The 21,096-nt window shown below is 42.2% G+C and overlaps 1 protein-coding gene across 1 annotated transcript in view; it reads left to right on the top strand.

The window, feature by feature from the left end:
- The window catches only part of igsf3 (immunoglobulin superfamily, member 3), a 114,854-nt gene that overhangs the window by 75,545 nt on the left and 18,213 nt on the right, over positions 1–21,096 (top strand). The window contains exons 4-6 of the mRNA XM_015966339.3: positions 2,961–3,347; positions 9,382–9,789; positions 12,483–12,908. Of these exons, the coding sequence (XP_015821825.1) occupies positions 2,961–3,347; positions 9,382–9,789; positions 12,483–12,908 (1,221 nt within the window). The remainder of the gene's footprint in view (positions 1–2,960; positions 3,348–9,381; positions 9,790–12,482; positions 12,909–21,096) is intronic.

Genomic DNA, 21,096 nt, shown 5'->3' on the forward strand with positions numbered 1-21,096 from the left:
ATAAAAGATGGAGTGGATCTCCAGACAGGCTCATCACTAGCTAATCATCCACAGTCGACATCAGAGAGGAGCAACAGACAGAATCTTAATGTATCTTTACCTTTGCCATATCTCTCCTTCTTTTTCTTGTCTCTCACCTCCTCCCTCATTCCCTGCTTACGTCACACATTCAGCTTCTGTGTCTCTTCTTATATAGTTTTTCTGCTCTCTATTAATTTTTAACATTTTTTGCTTACATTTTCTCCACATATTAAATTTGTGTGGGATTAACGAGGCTCCACCATGTTCTATTTATTATATTCCAATAAAATCATCCTAAAAATGGAGCATTACTCTAAGCGACAACCAGATTTGGGTCACTTACTAATCGATGACAGTGATCACGACATAATGTTTTCCTGTCCTCGTGGCTCTATGCATCAGTAATTTGACTTCTGCTGGCTATTCTGTTTGGTCATATTGAATTTTATGTGTGTGCATATTTGATACTACCACATGAATATTTAATACTATTACTACCCACTTCATCTTGTAGAGGGTCACAGGGTCAAGTCAAAGAGACAGATAAGTATGCACTTACATTATCATGCTAACCTTTTTGGTTTGTGGGAAGAAAATTATTGCAGGGAAAAAACTGACATAAGAATAATAGTAAACGATCATCAGTTTCCCAGTGTATGAAATAAAAATAAATCACTGTTGTGAGATTAATTCTTGAAAAAAAGCAGAAAATGTATATTTTATTTAAAATCCATCCGATACTATTACTTATTCAATCTTATTGCATTTCCTTCTTCGGAAAATCTTTCTATCTGAGTGGAAAGGGGCTGTCACCAACTGCTTTAAATACTGGGAATTTCAAATTAAATAAATCAAATATTAATATCAATTTATTAGTTATTTAGTAAATGTTTTTGTCCAATGGCCCTTCCATTGGGCCTAAGAGTTCTTTGACTTAGACTTGGCCAGGCTGGGGCCAGCTGCTCCGTTAGAGAGGCACAATTATAAGAAAACACTACAAAACATTGTGTTTTAAAGTTTAGTGAGTCGATTACAGCAACATAATAACAGTGACTCAGGTACTGTTACTTTAGATAAAACAGCTTTTCAGTTAGTTTTAAAATGTTACTATTTTGCAAAAAAAATAATAATAATAATAAATGCATTATCTAGATTATTTATCTATGTAACACATACAATTATTTGTGTTAGTGTTTCTGCTATTTCAGATAAATCCACATGCTTTGGTTCCACATCTTGCTTCAAGCCAGACTATCACAGAAAATCTGTACTTATTAATGCTTAAGCCTAGTTTATCCTTATCCGTCTGCGGAGGTGCGGAGACACGCAATGCCATAATCCTTGGTCGCATGGATGGAGGAAGTAGAGCCCAATTTTCTAACTATTTGTCAAAAGTGACAGAGACTGCAAGCCAGTGATTGATGCCTCTTACTTAAACGTGGTCAACAAAACCGCCATTCCCTCCTCAAAAAAATAAAATGAAAGCCAAATATATCTATCAAAAGACACGGAGCAGATAGAAGTACGTCTCGGGGAAGAAGTGCGAAGAAATAAACGTTAATATAACGATGACAGATTGGGTACAAAAATACGCAGCAGACATTTAATTTTTGTGTGGAAATTACGGGGAATTACAGATTTGGAGGTGGAGACTGGAGGAGAATGAGGGACAAACGTGTTCATGTTAAAAAGTCTCTGAAATAGGTAAAGATAACAGTAAATACATTAGAGACTTGACTGCGATGACGGCCGGGTACTCCAGAAAAGCGCCCTCTGCTGTCCTGGAGGAGAATTGCTTCACAACATTGACACACCAACGAAGAAGTATACAAGGAAAATGTCTCTATCAGTATGTGTGCATGTGAGTGCAAGCTAGCTGACGGAGAAGTATGAACTAGGCTTCAGCCTCTGCCCTCAGCAAGGATTAGGCTAGGTTGGGGGGGGGTCCAAGATTGTTAAAATGGCACTGGCCTACCCTGGATCCCCTTAGAACTGCCCCTGCACATAGATGTGAATGTGAGTGAATGTTTATCTAGCTTTAATTAATTTTAGCAAATATAGATTCAAGCTTGTGTTTGTGAGCAGGCCCCTCCTCCTTGTCAACACATCCCCCTGTATAACTAAATCCTGAACATAAGTCGCCTTTGAACTTGCCCACATGAATGCGTTTTTCAGGAACCCTGCTGACTGTCTTTGTAATTAAAGCTCAAGGGCACCCTACTGAGATCCAAAGCGGCTGTCTCTGACAAATACCACCTCATCATCCGCAAATTATTACAACAAATAAATCTGGACACACTCACGCTCATGAGTGCATCAGCACATAAACAGGCCAGAAGCCTAATTAGCCATGTGGAAGTGCTAGAACTATCCGTGTTTGCTCTTTTTGTTGTCTGAGACGGGGCAGGAGGAGGAAGAGGAGGAGGGAGCACCTCGATCCGTTTAAGACAGCAGAAGAGAATTTTAATGAGGTGTTTTTTCTTCTTTTTATTACTGTAGTGAAGCCAAGTAGGGAGGTAGGGAAGAGTTTTTGTAAGATCAGTTTTACTGGAGTGGTGCACCATGTGACCTCAGCCTTCCTTAGTTTCTAATTATTTTCTTTTCAGCACTAACTGATGCTCTTTGCACACCATCCCCTCCCATCCTTGGCCATCACCAAAGGGCTCCTTGTATCACCCACCAATCTTCTTTAATCTTTTTCCATTTTTTTGCCTTCAGCATATCAGACTATTAAGAAAATGAAGCAGTGTCGTGCATTTCAGCTCTTGCTCATATTAAACCAATTGGCTTGTTTCAAACATCAAAACGCTGGATGATAGATAAAAACCTCTAACTGTATATTTTTGGCTTCAGTATTTAAAATGCAGTGTCTTATAAAATAATTATGTTCATTTCTGCAGGTTGTAATTCTGACATTTATCTGTTTCCCTTCCATTCAGACCGGGACTTCAGCATCCAGGTGAGCACGGAGCGACGGTCCTTCACGGTCGGTGAGCCGCTGGAGCTCCGCTGCACCATAGAGGCGCAGAATGTCCCGGAGCGTTTCTTCTCGGTGTCGTGGGTCTTCAGCAGCTCACCGGTGGCCGTGGTGGGCCCCAGTGCCGTGCCTGCTCTGGGGCCTGATTACGTTGCCCGGGAAGCAGCTGGACTCATGACCGTGCGTAAAGAGAGTCCCAACGTGCACCTGCTCAAGCTGCAGCGCCTGCACATCGCAGATTCTGGGAAGTACATCTGCCGAGTCACAGAGCGAGAAAAGACACCAACAGGGGACTTCATTGATCGTAGCAAGAGGTCTCGAAATGTCCAGATCACTGTTCAACAGCTTAGTAAGTAATGGATCCTCTGTCTAAGCTGTCCCATTTTCAAAACCTGGCCGCACTGACTCTATTGTTAGCCTCCAGTAAAAGGAAAAGGATAATGCTACTCTCATTTCTGATGTGTTTTCTGTTGGAGTGGATTGCTGAGGATTGGTAATGCAGCATTGTGGTCCTTCCCATTTGCTTTGCTTAGTGGGGGGGTAACAATATAGTAGGATAATGGAGAGCATACTGAAGGAGCTAACAGCCATGAAATGAAAGTATGGAGAAAGAAAAGAATCATAGAATGGCGTCTAGCTCTCCAGGGTCCCATAAGTGGTTCCCTGGACTAAATTAATGTCCTCTGCTGTAGAAAATCTCTTCAGCTGGGCTGGCCAGTAAGGTTGCATCAGGATTGACTGATGCTCAGACCTTTAAGTCCTTGGTAACGATCCTCTTATCCGGCCTTGGTACTTTCCTGTTCTCATTTGGGAATACGCTGCTTTTCTTGTTGTACCTCAATGCCTTTTGGGGCTTGAACCATGTTTGGAGCCAGCGGTGTCAAGCTTAATAAAACCAAAGTAATATCTCCCATAAAACAGCCAGTTTTACCTTAGTCTGACCGTTGCACACCTTGCTAAATTTGCCGACAAACAATGTCCCGCAGCCTGCAGCAGCCTCCAGGGAGGATCAGTGTGAGGAAGCTTTTGTTTCTCCCAAAAAAAGACCGTAGTGCCCCATAAAAGATGTTTACAGTCCATACACGAGATAAAAGCCAGACTTTGAGTGGGTGCATGTTCCTGAAAACAACAGTTTTGTCATTTAGCATGTAAACACTCAATTTCTATATGTGCGTCATGGAATTGGTGTGGAGTTACTAAAAGAGTACGACAGGAGTTAAAGTTGATATGTTAGAGGCACGGCAAAGTGAAAACATCTGTTAGCATAAACAACACTAAAGGATATGTTAACATTTGCAATGAGAGTGACCCCTACTTCACACTGAAAGCATCAGCGGCACAGAACGTCTGCGGAACGTCACTGCTTCTAATTAGAATCCATTATATTCTATGGGGGTGATTCAAACCAGGCACGGCCAAGGAAGCGGCTCCCCGCGCTGCGCCACTAAGGATAGGATCGGGCTCTATCTTTACCGCGAGCCGCTTCTGGAACACAACAATTTCTGCAGTTAACACAGGGCTAGGCTGGAAATCACACACAGTTTCCGTGTAAAACCTCTGCTAATGAAAGATTACTGCAGCAATTCCATTACATGTCTATGTAGATTACGTCAATACAAGTGACCTAACGTTGTTTGAGAAGTGCAGCGGTGTGTTGTTCATGACTTTAAAGAGACAATGCGTAGTTTTTACCTTTAAATATCCGTAGACACTTTGTTGAAAAGATTTAAATGATGTCAAGTTGTTTAAAAATATTGGTGGCTTCGTACTAGGGCTGGGCGATATGGCCTAAAATCAATGTCACAATATATTGAGGATTTCACTCGATAACGATAAATGGGCGATAACTACAGGTATGCTCAAAAACAAAAGTTGTCCATTAGACATTTTTCCGTGACTCAAGGTGGTACAGCTTCTTAAAGGGACATGAACGTTGCCAACCTACACACATCTTTTCATTTTTTTATCATCAAATTTATTGACATGGGAAAAATTATCTCGATAAGAGTCAGAAATTTTGATAGCGATACATTTTCGATTTTTTGCCCAGCCCTACTTTGTACCATATAACCATAAAAATTGGGCCTAACGTACATAGGACACAGGTCTAGTCATTGGAGGATGCCATATTAGACATCATGTTTCCTTCTGGCCGGCTCAGGGTCCTGCGCCTCTCGATGACATCACACTAGATGATTGGTTGGATTTACGACTTATGGAAGTTATGTTACCACGTTCACAAATATTTGGGTAGTAAGAAACACAAATTTAATAATAAAGCTGCTAAACTCTTTCCAAACCCTTTGTGGAAGAAGTGAATCGAAAAAGAGATGCAACATATTTTTGCTGAGCAGTATTGTCGTAGTATGATGACGTCGTGGGCAGGCACAGGACCCCCGAGCAGACCCGGAAACTACAATCGGCAATGCATTCTTAATGGAATTAACTAAAGGACCATCAAAGTCTAATGAGACATGCCGAGGTAGCATGCTTTCTTCTCCACAGGTAACAACTTTTACCGTAATGTTTTTTAAACTAGCAACAGCCGTGGCAATGTGGTGTAAAGCTACCTCGAAATGTATGTACTGCCCCCTAGAGTCAGGAAACTACACACTGCCACTTTCATCCTGGCAGAAGAGAGAAGCAGCATTATATATGACATCAGTCAAATCAAACGGGATCTCCGTCTATTTGGTTTAATAGTAGATGGCATAAACAAACTGTGACCTTTGAAGTCGTGAGGGATTTTGAGATCTTGCGAGTCCAGCGACTCGGTAGAGAAGCTGCTCTGCTGCTGAGATTCTCCCAGTGTGTACTGGCTCGCAACGAAAGTCGCGAGTTAACCGTTCTGCTCCACTGATGCTTCCAGTTGGAATTAGGGGTGAAAAATGACACCATTAGAAAAAGGCAGCCAAGTATGTTTTGGATAGAAAATGCCTTTACCAATGCAAAACAGAGATGGATTTAGTTGTGAGAGTAGGAAATTGGGAAATAAATGCATTAAATAAACATTAAAAAGGATAAAGATAGAGCTGTCCAGAAACTAGACAGTTTTATGCAATGGTAAGTACAGGCGTGACTCACAAACTTTAGGTTTCTGTGTGTAAAAGTAATGCTATTAGCTGTAGAAAAATCTAAAAAGGGCTGTTTTTTTCTGACAGTCTTGACAGTGGGAAGTAACAGCCAACCGAAAAAGACAAAGAAATGTACGAGGATGAAAGGTTTCCCCTGTATTCAATGGTCTATGATAGAAATAAGAAGTGATTTTATTCCATTTTCACCGAGGGCTCACGCTTATTAGGAGGGTTGGTGAGCGAAGAGGCAGAAGCAGAGGTTGGCCTGAGGGGAGGAAGAATCCTGAGCCCAAATAGTCAAGAGACTTCAGTGATGCCTCACAGGGGGACGAGATCTTATGAGTCAACCCGAGCTCCGTGATGTTTGACGGACGTAAAAGCAACGCAAGTCTTGGTAAAGCAATAAAAAAAAAAACAGCTGAGAAGAAGACTTTTATCCTTCCCCTCTGAAGTTCCACGGGGCTCTGTGATCTGAGCCGTCTTTCCTGTGCGTATGCGGACTCACTGAACAAGGTTAGGGGAGAGAATCTCGACCCACACACAAGTTTAGGTTTCTTCTCAAGCTGACATTGTGAGGAGCCCGAGGCTACACACCAAGCCCCTCTGAACATATACGTGTATACGAGCTTAGGCATCGACACAGTTTTACAGGGTGGTGTTTTGTCCTCCCGAGAGAAGGTGCAGGGATTTGTTTTACTGCCTCTGGCCTCATGCGCTCTGACATTTTAAAATATTTAATAGAAAATCATTATTCAAGCCGCCTTTCAAACTTGGCATCCAATTGAAAGATTTGTATCCGTTTTTATTGAAAAAAAACAACAATCAAATAAATATGGTTTAAAAATGGAGAGTGAAATACTTTGGGAAAGCTCCTCCAGCTCTCCTTTCGGTTCTAAATTAATTAGCATAAATAAACAGTGGGTTAATGAAGTATTCAGCTGCACTTTCTTCTTTAATATGATAAAAATTTATGTTCCCTTAAATGTCAAGTGGAGGGCTAATTGACTCTCTAATTTTCAATTTTCCAATAAAAACAGGGGAGGGGAAGCTAGCCAAACATTTTACAAAGCTTGATCCAATTGGTCAGATACAGCAGGATGGTTGGACTTTGAATTAATTTTATACCGGCTCAGATAAAAATCAGCTTTCAGTTTCTGAAGTTTACAAATTGAAAATTAATATCCTAATGTCGATGGAAGCTGGAATAGTGTTAAATAAATGCCTGCAACGATCCCAAAATAATTAGCAAAACTATGTTTTTGTCCATTTAAGTGAGAAAAACAAGGATATCTTCAAGTTAACTGGAGCCCATTTCTTTCTAATTGAACTAATTGGTTATTGAATGGCATGCTTTAGTCCTGATCCTTTGTTACCAGTTTTCCTTTATGACTACTAAAAATGTGAACAATCTGACTAAAGCAGAAACAAGCATGCTGCACTCTGAGTGCCATTGCAGTAAAGCTGGGGCCACTCTAAAGCTTTAGAGGTTTTCAGGAGCACACTTAAAGTGTCTTTCTCTTATTCGATGGCACCATCTAGTGGCTGACAAGCATATCACGCAAATAGTCTCTCGATCCATTTTTTTTAAGATGGCGACTTCACGTTTCTTGTTTATTAACGGCCTTCTGTAGCCGACAAACAGAGCTTAAACGCCTTGTTTTACGAGTATTATTCTCATGGCGTGTTGTGTTCTCATATATTTATATTTTAAAGTCTTACGTGTCTGTGAAAAGTTCATCAACTCTGCGTCAGCTGAGGTATTCCTTAAATTTGAAGCACATAAGCGGTAGTCTAACGCTATTGGTTAGTTCTGGCCGGTGCACAGTTTCCTATTGCACAGAGCTCTGCAGGGCAGGGGCCGTGCTTAGGAAAAATAAATAAAGAAATAACATCGATGCATTGCTTACATTATATCACAGTTTAGGGATTTATGAAAAGTCATACATAAGTTCTGAAAGGGAAAAAAACTCCAAAAAGATACTTTAACTCAAATGTAAAATGGAAGAGAATTCGAGCCATGCATTGATGATCTGTTCAGAGACAGACGAGCTACTCACCAATAAAAGAAATTTGAATACAGACTTTAAAAAACATTAAAAGCCAAAAAAAAAAAAAAAAAAACACAAAACATTATTTCAGATCTGACACCAACCTGACTTTTATTGTGAATTTTGAATAACAATAACCAAGCTACCACTTCTAAACTGAAAAGGGAAGATATGCAATTACATTTTAGTGACACTGGCTGAATTAAATCAATCTGTCATACATTTTGCAATATAGAGCTCATCTAGATGAGAAAGTAGATTACATCCGATATAAAAACAGCCTGCAGATTGTTTCAGGCCAAGATATTCCAAACATTGCAGAGTTTGATGGTGATTACTCCGTTTGCAGCAGTAAAAGTTACCAGCTACAAAAACGTTTCCTCTTCCTCGAGCTTCCCACCTCTGACCCGAGCCCTGCTCCTCCTCCCTAATGCAATTCCAAGCAGACATAGACAGAAGGTTGTGATGACTTGTTATTCCCACGCTGCACACAAAATCCCTCTTTTCGGGATTTATTGCTTTGCATTAACATCTACACTTGAGAGATGCAATCATATTATTTATACTCCGTTGGTTTAGAACTCCTAGCTCGTAGACGGTGAAAACACAAGAATCCACCATTTGTTTTGGGTGTAAATTGTAAAAGAACATAGAAACGTAGACCATGATAGCTGTTGTAAATGGCTGAATATTTGTAAGCTTTGGTTATGAGACCATGACCAAAACAGCATGATCCTGGAAGCAGCTGACATGGGGTTCCACTACAGCAGCGTTACCCCAGCTTTCCTTGCTGGTCTTGTGAGGTCACAGAATTATAGAACTGCCAAAAGCATTGTCTAATAAGAGTAATAAGAGTATTTAGGAATACAAATGCTTCCAAATACAAAACCAGCTCAGGGCTGCAGGTGAATTGGGATGAATCACCTTTCAGTGCATCTGTTGGGAGACTGACTAGGTTGTGCTAAGTGATTCTGGAACGAATTTCTGCCCGTCATCGAGTCACTTTGCCAAGCCATGGCTGAAACGTAAACCTCACAGAGCTACTAACAATGTTCCATGTGTGAATAAGGCTTGATGCTGCACATTTTTCCAAAGAGGCTTCTCAAAATCACTGAACTAATTAATTGCATTCTTTGAAAAATATGCAGATTTCCAAAAAGTGCTTTTCTCAAATCTCACAAAATGATTAATCCCCATCATGAATAATAGGAATATGCATACGGGCGTGCTCATCAGCGTTTTTTGTGTCCTTTGTTTCCAGAGAGCAACATCACAGCGTCACTGTCCACCAACTCCTCTGAGGTCCTCGAGGGCGACCCGATCCAGTTGACCTGCACAGTCCGCTTCACTACAGGCCCCTTGTCTGTTGTCTGGCAGTTGATTAGCAAGCAAGAAACTGAACCAATCCAGGAAGTGGCATCTGTGGATCAGGATGGGGCTATAATTCATGGCCCTACGTACAAAGAACGCTCCAGCTACGGAGACATTCGCGTGGAGAAGCTTCGAGCGGACACCTTCACTCTGTCTATTTACAACGCCTTACCTGGGGATGAGGGTCAGTACTACTGTACGGCTACTGAGTGGTTCCAGATCGGCAGTGAACCAGAGCTCAACTGGGAGAAGATGGGAGAGAGCTCAGCCAACAGGACAATCAACGTCAAGACTGTTGGTAAGTAACTCAATCCTAATGTACAACCCACATTAGTCGGTAAGGCATGTAAACAATATAATAAGTGTTATCTGTACTTGATGGCAAAGTGAAAGATTTACACAGTTGTTGATTTGTTGAATGGTTTGGAGAAAAACATGCTACCCATGAAGTTGAGTGTATCGTGGTTTATTTATGCATCGCTTTGGGGAAAGCGCTGTTATGACAGACACACCACCTGCCTCATGTCAAGAGCGTTGCTGCCATGACACCCGTGCTAAACCTGCACAAACTCACACACACTCAAATGGATTAGTCAGAATTATTAGATTGGAAATGCAGCAGCAATGTGTTTCACAGTCTGTGGGTTTCCTCTGTCACTGTCGAGTTAAGCCAAACATCCGTGGTGCAGGCTGAGGAAGCCACTGGAGCAAAGCAGTCAGGAGCTGGCAGGCCAAGAGCACTGGGTGCAGCACAAACACACACACACACACACACACACTCACATAGAATCAGCGGATTAGCTCCCTGCAGCAGCACACAGCAGTGCTGCACAGACAAGGCGTCAACTTTTAAGTGGTCATTTGTCAAGTTGGAGCAACAAGAGCGACCTTAGTCTGAGAAACAGAGACACATTAGGCAAATCACAGAAACTCCAAAGCTGCTCCTCTTCCTTCAATCAAAGGTCTCAACATCGTCCCCCTTTTTTCTCCTCCGTGCTTGTTGATCAAAGGATTTTCTGAATGTGCTGCCTTGTGTGACGGGCAATGTGTTTTTCTTTGGCCCTCATTTTTCTCACTTTAGCCTCCAGCTGCAGTTTTATTGGACCTAATCCTGCCGTGGAAATAAATCTAGTTTTCACTCCTGCTTTCTGCAGTTGTAAAGTTCTTCCCTTACTTTTTTATTCTTTGCACTTTTATTAATAGAAGCGACTTAAAGAGGAAAGACTCCGGCCCCAGCGAATGAGTTAAAGACTAACTAAACCCCAAAACAACTTATTTTTTGCTAATTAACTGTATAATTGGGTCTTTACAAACGCAATGTTTCTGTTTCTGTGCATTTTTTTTTACATGTTTGTGTAAACTTGATTAAATCTAGAAACTGTCTAAAAACGTCTTAGTGCTGCCCCCGTGGCAGAACAGCGGCTACTGCATTTTAAACTTGTGATTGGCTGGGGCTGGAACAGTTTCACATCATTGGTACAGTCTCCTCCCACTCCCCCTCCCTCCCAGGATGGAAATTCCCCACACTTGGCCATGTCACTCTATGCCTCCTGGCAACGCCCGCTTTCATGGCATATTTCAAATCTTGACTTGGGGTGGAGTTACATTTTCTGATGGTGTGCATGAACGCAGCCAACCTACACCTTTCTTTTCATTTTTTTTATTATCAGATTTATTGACATGGGAAAAATAATCACGATAAGAGTCAGAAATTTTGATAACGATACATTTTTGATTTATTGCCCAGCCCTAACTTTTACCAATATCTGTAAAACTGACTTAGCTTTAGACAGTTGTGTGTTACGCTGAGGATGAGTAGCTGCGGTGGCCATGTTTAATTAGACTGACTCCAAAGATGAATCAGTTGCAATTTTACATCCAAAGAAAATTTCCTGAGAATTTCATTAAAATCCATCCAATGGTTCATGAGATATTTTACTAACAAACACAAAGACACATAAATATATATATTGTCACATCCATCAAAAGGCCAATGGAGCTCCAAATAAAAACGGAATCAGTATGAGATTATTTTGTTTTTGGATGGATGGATGCTATATTGCAGTGGTTATAGAACAAGGGAAGCGTTATTGTCTGTTAGAGAAGTGTAGCTTCAGGCGGTTATCCCGGCAGTTTCCAGGTACGAACAAAACTATGTTGATTAGACTCTCTGAAGGACACCGGGGACAACGGCTTTCAGAGGACAAGACAGGCTAAGGGACCAACTAGAAGCAACAGCACTGTTGACAAGAACATAATGAGGAATTTACAAAGTCTCAAGGCAATAAGAAGACATCCAATCAACAACCAGATCTCGTTTTGTCTCCTTTCCCTTTAACTGTCTCTTTTCATGAATATTAATTTGCATTAATTGAAATGTCCAGAAATAGATTAAATAAGGACATTTTGTCTAAATGCCAGGAGTAGGAAGTGTTTGTTTTTCTCTTTTGTCCATTCCCCTATCTTGCTTTCCAGTGCAGGTGTATCTTGGCAACAACGTTTTGTGTTGGGTGAATGTTTTTTTTAGCTTAATGAGGAGAGTTTAGTCTTGGCAAGGAGCTGGGCGTAGATCGAACGTTGGCGCTCAGAGGAAACGTCTCCCCGGGGTTTTTGCTTTTGCATCACCGTTCATTTTGAATCATGCAGTCATGACTACAAAAGCTACTTGCACACACACACAGACGTCTTTAGATACTTAGGCCATAACAATATATGAAACTACTTGTAAAGATTTAGTGCTACTTTAACGATAGGTCAGTGTGCTTGTAGTCGATGCGGTCTGTGTTTCTCCAACAAAGAGCTTTGTTCCATTGCGTAGTGGTGTTTAAAATAATAGTTCCTTCCAGTAAAAGGTTCATCAGCCATACATCATGATAGAGTGGACTTAATTATAAACCAAAGCAAGTGTCTTAATAGAGGCATCAGACAGAAAACCTGTAAAAAGACTGCGTGTCAGCTTAACTCCCTTTGTTCCTTTCTCCCACCATCTAGAGTCCTCTTTCATGGTGTCCGCCTCATCTCGGACACCATCGATAAACTTTGGAGAATCCTTTGACCTCCTGTGCCTAGTGAAGCCCCGTCACAACCCACGTGTGCCCACTTCTGTCACGTGGCGCTTCCTGCCAGCCAGCACGCGAGCGGACGACGAGGACCAGGGAGATTTCAAAGACCTGGTGACTTTCACTCGTGAAGGCACCCTGCAGTGGGGGGAGCAACTGCTTGGGTTGGGTACCCGCACCACAGTGGACCGTTCTCACTCCAACACAAACTTTCGTCTGTCGGTTACTCGCGCCGGGCGCCGCGAGGCGGGAAAATACCAGTGCACCGCCGTCCTGTGGAGGAGAAACTACGACAACAGCTGGAGCAAAGTTGCCAATCGCACCTCCAACTTGCTTGGCATCAGCGTCCTACAGCCAGGTAAAAACAAACACACACACACACACACACACACACACACACACACACACACACACACACACACACACACACACAGGATGAATCCACCAGAGCTTACAGGATTTCAGCTTGCTCTTAATTGTGCTTAGTCTCTGTTTAGCCACTAATTGGAGTGCCTGTGAATGTGTTTATGTGTCTGCGTGCATGTCTGTGTTGGGCAGGGTAGAGTCTCCTAATGGAGAGCAGTGAACGGATTGCTAAATGTCCCACAGGAAGAGAAACCCGGGTGAAAGTAGTAAGCAAGAGAGGAGCAAATGGTGAAGGAGAAAATTAGGAAGAGTGATAAAGAGAGTGAGCGATCTGTCCTTGAACCTTCTTCCTCGGTGGAAGCATTAAACTGTCTACACCACCCTCATTGGCCCTTTGTGCTTCATACATGCTCACACACACACACACACACACACACTAATACATAGAGAAAAGCCAATTCAGACAGAGCCTAATTCTGGCACAAACACAAGCGGGACAAAAAACAAATGGCACATTTCCCCAATTTAGCCCAGCCTGTTGTGCCGCACCAGCGCGATACTTCATTTATTCATGTGAATGTGCCTTAGGCTAAATGTCATTCTGTTATTAAAAAAAGATATATCTACATATTTTAAAGCATTTAAGGCAACACAGCCAAGAATCTTGATAGCTGCAATACCACTGTGGCACAACATTTGTTGGGTTTAGTGAGAAGAATTTAAGCAAGTTATGTGGGAGTAACAAAATGTACAGCAGGTTTTCAAGAAAATCCACCAATGGCTTATAATTTTTAAGGGTTTATCAGCTGTGTTATATTTGTAAGATACAACATTGCATTTAGGAAAGCTTGGATGGATGGTGCAATGACCTCAGGAAGTCCACAATGATCAATACCACTTTAAAGTCAGCCAGAGACGTTCAGTCACGAGAAATGTACGCAAACTCCAATCCATGATGCTGCTATTGATTAAGGCATGCGAAGAAATGCACACTGATGTAAATAGTTTCCCATGGAGAAGCACCTGTGCAGAGACAGCACTGGTTAAGATCACATACTGTAACCATTCCCATGGAACACACCCGAATGCTCTTTTCCACCTCCTCCAGCCCTGCATGCAGACGGAAGCAGACTTTTGTTGAGGACTTTCCGTTCTCTTTCCCCAGCAGTGTCTGTCTCCTTGACAAAGTGATCAGTTACCTTGGTAATGCCATCAGTATCTGTGGCGATGTGATCTGTCTGCAAGAGAAATTCAATCAGTAACCGTAATGGCGCGATCATTTCGTGTGTTAGGGCACTATCTCATCAGGAAGAGGCCAGTGAGTAAGTTCTTTATCTTGTTGGTTACTGAAGAAGACCTGCTCCATCCATGATGCATTCTCTTCTTCTGTCTTTGGATTACTTCTCTTTTTCAGGGGATGTGGTACAACATCTTCAATTTACTCGAATGTTATTCTAATTTGTAAAAAAGTGTCAGTGTTTCTACATCCATCATCTTTTTTTCTTCACTCTTGTTGAAGAATCTCACTCATCCATAAACTGATGATCCTAAAAACTGATTTTTAGGGAAACTGGTTATTTTTAAAGGCTTAAGATGATTTCACTTTTCGCCTGAAAGTTTTATTGGATCCAAAATAAATGGTAGAGATTTGCAAATGACCTCTTTATCATGGTGGGTGTACTGATCAAACCAAGAATCCTGAAAGTTGTATGGGTTTGTTTTTGCTTTATAGGTTTTCCCATTGCAAATAGATTTTGTATGTGGGGTGAGACTAAAACCAGAGACCGTGATAACCCAAGGAGTTGTCTGAAAGAGCTGAATTGTACCCAGCTGCCATAAAGGACCATTGTTTGTAGACTAGGCTTCTCAAATATCCTCAAATCCTGACCTGGCTTGAAGGACATCTTGTCTTTCTAATCTAATGCAAGTCATTGATTATGAATATGTGTAATAAGGTGTGAGGCAGCACAACATTGCCAGATGCATAATTGAGAGACTTTAAATGATTTCAGCACTAAGCGTGCACAAACATGCTTCTTTGCATGTCCGACTTATTGCATGGCTGCCCCGGACTCTAGGGATGTACTTCTGAGATCTTTGTGCTTACTTTGCACATGCAGAAGGCTCGTTTGCCCCGCACACCCTAGAAACAACCAAACTGCTTCCCTCAGCTTTCTTCTGGTCAGTTACACAAATGCCTTGCATTCAGAAGAAAGGGGCAATATGACTGGTTTAAAATGCAGAACTATGCCTTTCAACTAATTACTGTGGAACTTCAAAACCCAAATGGAGAAAAGAAGAATTGAAACGTAAACCCTTAAGTCCAAAATCCATACTTCTGAAATTAGAAAGGAGGGAAACGTTGGCTGTAGATAAGCTGGACCCCCACCGACGCAGTCAGCTGGTCAGCATAATGTTTCCCTCCAACTGAGCCTCGTAGGGTTACCTACTGTTTCAGATTGGATTAGCAGCATGCTGCCTGTGTCCAATCCCATGGGTCACAACAGAGGAGCGGACCACCATGTCTGCACAGACACATAAAACAATAGTTATTGTAAGGTCAGCATTCTGCAGCAGCTGGGTTTGAATTATCCACCAAAGGCTGCTTGCAGAAAGCTCTAAAACACAGGAGTACAGACCTCATCTTCCTACAAAAACCTGTGAAAACACACTGGGGTTACTTCCCAAAGCAAAGGTGTAATGATCTTATGGTGGAACATTATTAAATATTAGACTTCTCACTAAATGATACATCCACAAAATGCACGAAGACACACTGTAACATAAACATGCAATATACAGCTTCACATAGAGCTGAAGAAATATTAGATTTCCTCTGATTGAGTTTGCTCTTTGTCTCTTTCTGAAACGCAATAACAGCAAACGCATGTTCAGCACGGCGTACCACCAGGGAAGTCCCCGTCTCTGGTACACAATCTAATATCATCAACTCATAACCCAAGCTACACACACGCTGAAACACACACAGACAACCAAACTACGCAAAAACTAATTATGCAGAATCTTCCCTAATAGAACTGCAGTGCAGATTAATGATGATTTGGGGAGATCAATGCAATCGTTTGAGTGTGCGCCGATGCACATTTGTGCATGTGGGTTCTGGCATGAGGAGATGGATATTAAGAGCGTCTGATTATTGGCTGAGTTAGAATGATGATGGTCATAATGGGGGGAGACGTCCCACTTTGAAAATTCCCCATTATCCCTCCTCTCACACCTCCACGTTTCTACCCATCTCGCAAATGTTCAGACATCACAATGCTGGAAAATATGCTTATAATTGAACTTTTTAAATTTTATTTATAGGATACAAACATCTTTTTGTTTTATCTAAAGGTCGGGTTTACTGAAAAACTGGTTTTACTTGTAATTTTTTAAAATATGGTTGGTCACTCTAGGTTTAATATGCAGGCTAAACATGAAGAAAGTCTTGAACCCTATTTCCTGCATTAGCCACCAATAGAATATAGACTGGGAACTTCTCAGATTAGAAAAGCCTGACGATTGCGTTGTAAATTAGCACTTATGGCCTCACTCTTCTGGGCTTGTGACAGGGAGGGCTGTTGTCTAGTAATGTCCAGGAGAGAGAAGAGCACATCTCAGCTAGTGGAAGCTAACAGTTAGCATTAGCAACCCCAGAGCTTGGCAGAACTCCTTCAGGCTTCTAGTGGATAAACCACCCACATCGTCACAGACGAGGTTTTGCGACGTAATAAAAAAAGTTTAATATTTGCCCCACCGTCCAAAAACAAACATAGCCACCTAATGACTTACATGCTTTCATTATATAATTATGCGCGACCGATGGGAAGAGGAGCCGGCCGGGGGAGATCTGACCGACCGAGCTGAGGCAGCAGTGGGGAGGAGCTGTGCTGTTGATCAGTCCTGAGAAGTAATTGTGTGTGAAAGTGACAATGCTGGCATGGTGTGTAGATCTGTGTGACCCGCGGTAACGGTCTTGTTTCAGTAAATACACAAAATGCGTTGTGTAATTGGAGCAGGCAGCCTCTGATGTTGTTTGTTTTTGTTTACGTAGAGGAGCGGTGCCACGGCGTTCGTTCAGCATTAACCCGCAAAACAGAAGAGATCCGGTTACTCCTTGTCGGTTCAGCTGTGAGAGGTCCAGACGACCGGTTCTGAGGACTATCGTCCCCACAGCTCATTAGCTATTTCAAACTGATCTGGAAGCTTTGTGCTGAACACTGTTAGCTTTGAGATGTTTCTTTTTTTCTTTTTTTTTTTTTGTTAATCTGCACAAAAATGTGTTATATAATCTAAATCCCTAGATTTTACTTTGTTGGCTTAACTCATGGAGATACAGCTCTGGACAAAGGCTGGAGAGAGGGTTCTTGCACACTTACCCAGACGTAAACAATAACTTTCAATAGGTCTATACTAGAGATGGACGCAAATGGGCTGAAAGAAACGAGGGAACTTACCGGTAGTGTTAAAAGACTGGAAGGAGATGCTAGCTAGCAGATTGATGGTGTTTGTGTCACTGCAACAATCAGGAATTCCTTCTGATCTGGACCTAAACTGAAGCTGCCCATCTCCATTAACGCCTTCATACATTGTCCTTACTTTACCCCCATAATGTCTTCTTTCCCCTTCACTCTCACTTACCGACTCCCCTGCCCCAGCCTCTTTCTCACCCTTGTGATTTGTCAATAATTTATGATCCCTGCCTTGCTTCCCTCCTCTTCCCATGATATGCTCCTTTATATTTACATTATTTTTAATGCTTTCACTCATCATGTCATTTTTGTACCAGTAATATGTCAACTGAGCATATTTACAGGCAACAGTGGCTTCCTTCTGTCGTTATTGTTCACGTGACAGAGAATTTGGTTCACAATCACCTCCAGGCTCACCTGATTGCACGCAGCATGCATGTCTTCGACACGCCACTTGACTGTTCTGTCTCCCGTTTATACTTTGCATATTCAAATAATCAGACAGCAGTTGCAGCTTGTCCGTCTTTTCCACGTGCACACAAATGCACGGAAGGTCACAGAGTGTGATAAATAGAGACTCAGGGGGGGTGCAATGAAACAGAAAATAATTTCATAAAAGGCTTTTGATTAATCACGTCTGTTTCAGGCATTCAAGGTCAGGTTCCTCCCTGTCTTGTCTTCTCCTTCAAAAGAGAAAACCCTCACATTCTCCCTCGCACAGGCACATTTTTCTGTCAAAGCTAATCCAATCTGGGCTTCATTTCCCTGTTCGTCCCAATCTGCCGACACAATGAGATTCTCCGTGTTGTGTCCTTCCATCTCTCTTAAGCACCTGTGTATGTGTGCGTGCACATGTCCTGCACACACTCGCATGTCCCGCTGCTGCAGCTGTAATTGAAGTCGTAACTCAGAGCTAGATACAGTGCCTTTGCTCCCCATGTAAATCAGTGGCTAATGGTGGGAGCAAGCAGGGAAGGCTCACACACTCATACACACACACATCATTCTCCAGCCTGTAAATGAATGACCACTGTTCTGTGATTTAATGAGTGTTACATGCTCTATGCTTATTGGCAGACCCCTCCAAAACACACAAAGGCATGCGTGCAGGCGCGAGGCTCAATCTAATATGTCTTTATGCTCTCCCCTTCACGCCAGCTTCCTTTGGGTCATTAATCTCAAAGTGTTCTGCAATGACCCGCTGTCGCACACTCCCCTTGTATCTGCTGTCCATCTTGCTCCCAATAATCTTTCAGACAGGCAGACAACAAGAAAGTAGCACACCAGTTTGTTTGTGCCTTTCACACGATCTGTAATTGCCAAAAGGTGTTTTGTCTTGGACCAGCATCCCAATTTCTCAGTGATGTGATGCCTCTATGTCTCCTGCAAAAGTGCAGGAAAGTGTGTGATATCAGTTCTGTTGGTAACATTTTGTACCAAGTCACGGGCTGCAACAGCCTAATGCATGTGTCTGATAGTGTTTTAAAATAATAAGCCTTTTTGAAACATCACATGTGTAAATGCATTACAATATTCTTATTATCTAGACTTAATGTAGGCTGGGTTGTTACCACTTGTATGTAAATTCAAACTGATTAGCATTCAAGAACTTGGAGTCAGGATAATGTCAGTGTTACTGAAGCTAATCCATATTATTAGTTGGAAAACGGGTGAAAATAATAATCATGTTGTAAAATAATTCATTTTGATAACTGGGGATTTTGGAAAAATAGATGACCTGCCTTTGCATATTGAGGCTAGCATGAACAGTTGTATAACCATCATAGAAGTTTGTCTTAGGCTGTCATTTTCCATTTCTGTAATGGAGCATTATGAGAATGATTCACATGAGCATCATATTAAAGTTTAATGACAGACCAAGATATCTTTTGAAATGATGGACCAGCATGAACTTTAAAATGAACTGCAAGGTCTTGAACTTTAGCACAATCAGAATTTATGGTAATTGCACAGAGTTTAATGAAACTAACCCATTTAGATATCTTCTACTTGGCAGAGGCGCTGCATGCTGACGGACAGGGCATGCAGTTGTGTGGGGGCCCCAGGCTACAAATGGGTCCCACAGGGACAACATCTTTTAGACAAATCAGAACCGCACCGTTAGTGAGACAATTCAAATGAGTTTATTTATATAGGGCCAAATCGTGACAAGAGTCGTCTCAAGGCACGTCACAAAGTAAACATTCCAACACTGTCAGGATTCTAGCTGGTCCGGACAGAGTGATTGTAGTTGAGCTGTAGCGTGTTTAAGGACCCAAACGCGGTATAGTGAGCGTTGAGGAAAAATTGGACGCGCAAATTTGATCTAGGAACGTCTGGGCGGAACTGGGATAAATACGAGACCACGCGGATGTTCCAGAGAAAAAAGGGTGACTTACTAGTAGGGATGGATGCTATTTCTACATCAATATCGGTATCGGCCGATGTTAGTCATTTTTTAACATTTCGGTATCGAAATGCGCAGTGGTGCAGTGGTTAGAGCTGTTGCCTTGCAGCAAGAAGGTCCTGGGTTCGCTTCCCGGCCTGGGATCTTTCTGCATGGAGTTTGCATGTTCTCCCTGTGCATGCGTGGGTTCTCTCCGGGTACTCCGGCTTCTTCCCACAGTCCAAAAACATGGCTGTTAGGTTAATTGGTCTGTCCAAATTGTCCTTAGGTGTGAGTGTGTGTGTGTGTGTGCGTGATTGTTTGTCCTGTGTGTCTCTGTGTTGCCCTGCGATGGACTGGCTCTCTGTCCAGGGTGTGCCCTGCCTAATTGCCCGTTGACAGCTGGAGATAGGCACCACCCCCCCCCGCGACCCTACATGGACAAGCGAGTTCAGAAAATGGATGGATGGATGGATGGATCTCCATTTGTTTGCTTGTTTCAGAGGGTGAGGGGGGTGACGTGGAATCGTTTAGTCATGTGAACAGTGAATGAAATCATCTCAGAACCGTAAATGTGTGTTGTGTGTGCATAATAATGTAAATTCAGCTTTAATAATTTTCATTTTACACAAAATCTGCAGATTTTAGAAGCATTAATGTCAGTATTGTCGGCATCGGCAAATACTGTTTATCGGACATAACAGTGATCTTAATATCGGATATCAGCATCGGCCCAAAAATTTCAAATCGGTGCATCACTACTTACTTGTCTGAAGGTAGGCGTTTGTCGCTGGCTAGAGTGATGAACTCGTGGCATGGATTTGGAGAACCGATGACTGAGTGAATCTGGATGTGAGGCACTCCCGTAAATAAACTCCAGATGATGAATGCCAGGATACGGAATCTCAGCGGTAGAGCGTGGTTTGGATGGGTGTCGAGAGGCCTGGGGCGTGACAAATACAGGTCTGTTCATTATGCCAATTAGCCAAAAGTTTCCTATATAAGGAACCCAGCAGATTGCATCGAGTCACTGACTGGTGTCAGAGTCTTTACAGCAGTCCTCATACTAAGCAAGCATGTAGCGACAGTGGAGAGGAAAACTCCCTTTGACAATGAAAAGCAACCCTGCAGTACCACGGATACTTGGGATGAAGCTGTTCTTGAGTCTGTTTTGGACGTAGTTACTTAGTAGCACCTCCCAGAAGGCAACAGGTTAAACAGCTGGTTACTTAGGTATGAACAGTTTTTAGCATGTTTCTTAAAGCTGCTTTCCGGAGTTTTCCTCTTTCAGAAATTATGTATGATTTGTCAGAAATCCG

This window comes from Nothobranchius furzeri, chromosome 14 (assembly GCF_043380555.1).
Source record: "Nothobranchius furzeri strain GRZ-AD chromosome 14, NfurGRZ-RIMD1, whole genome shotgun sequence".
Lineage (NCBI taxonomy): Eukaryota > Metazoa > Chordata > Actinopteri > Cyprinodontiformes > Nothobranchiidae > Nothobranchius > Nothobranchius furzeri.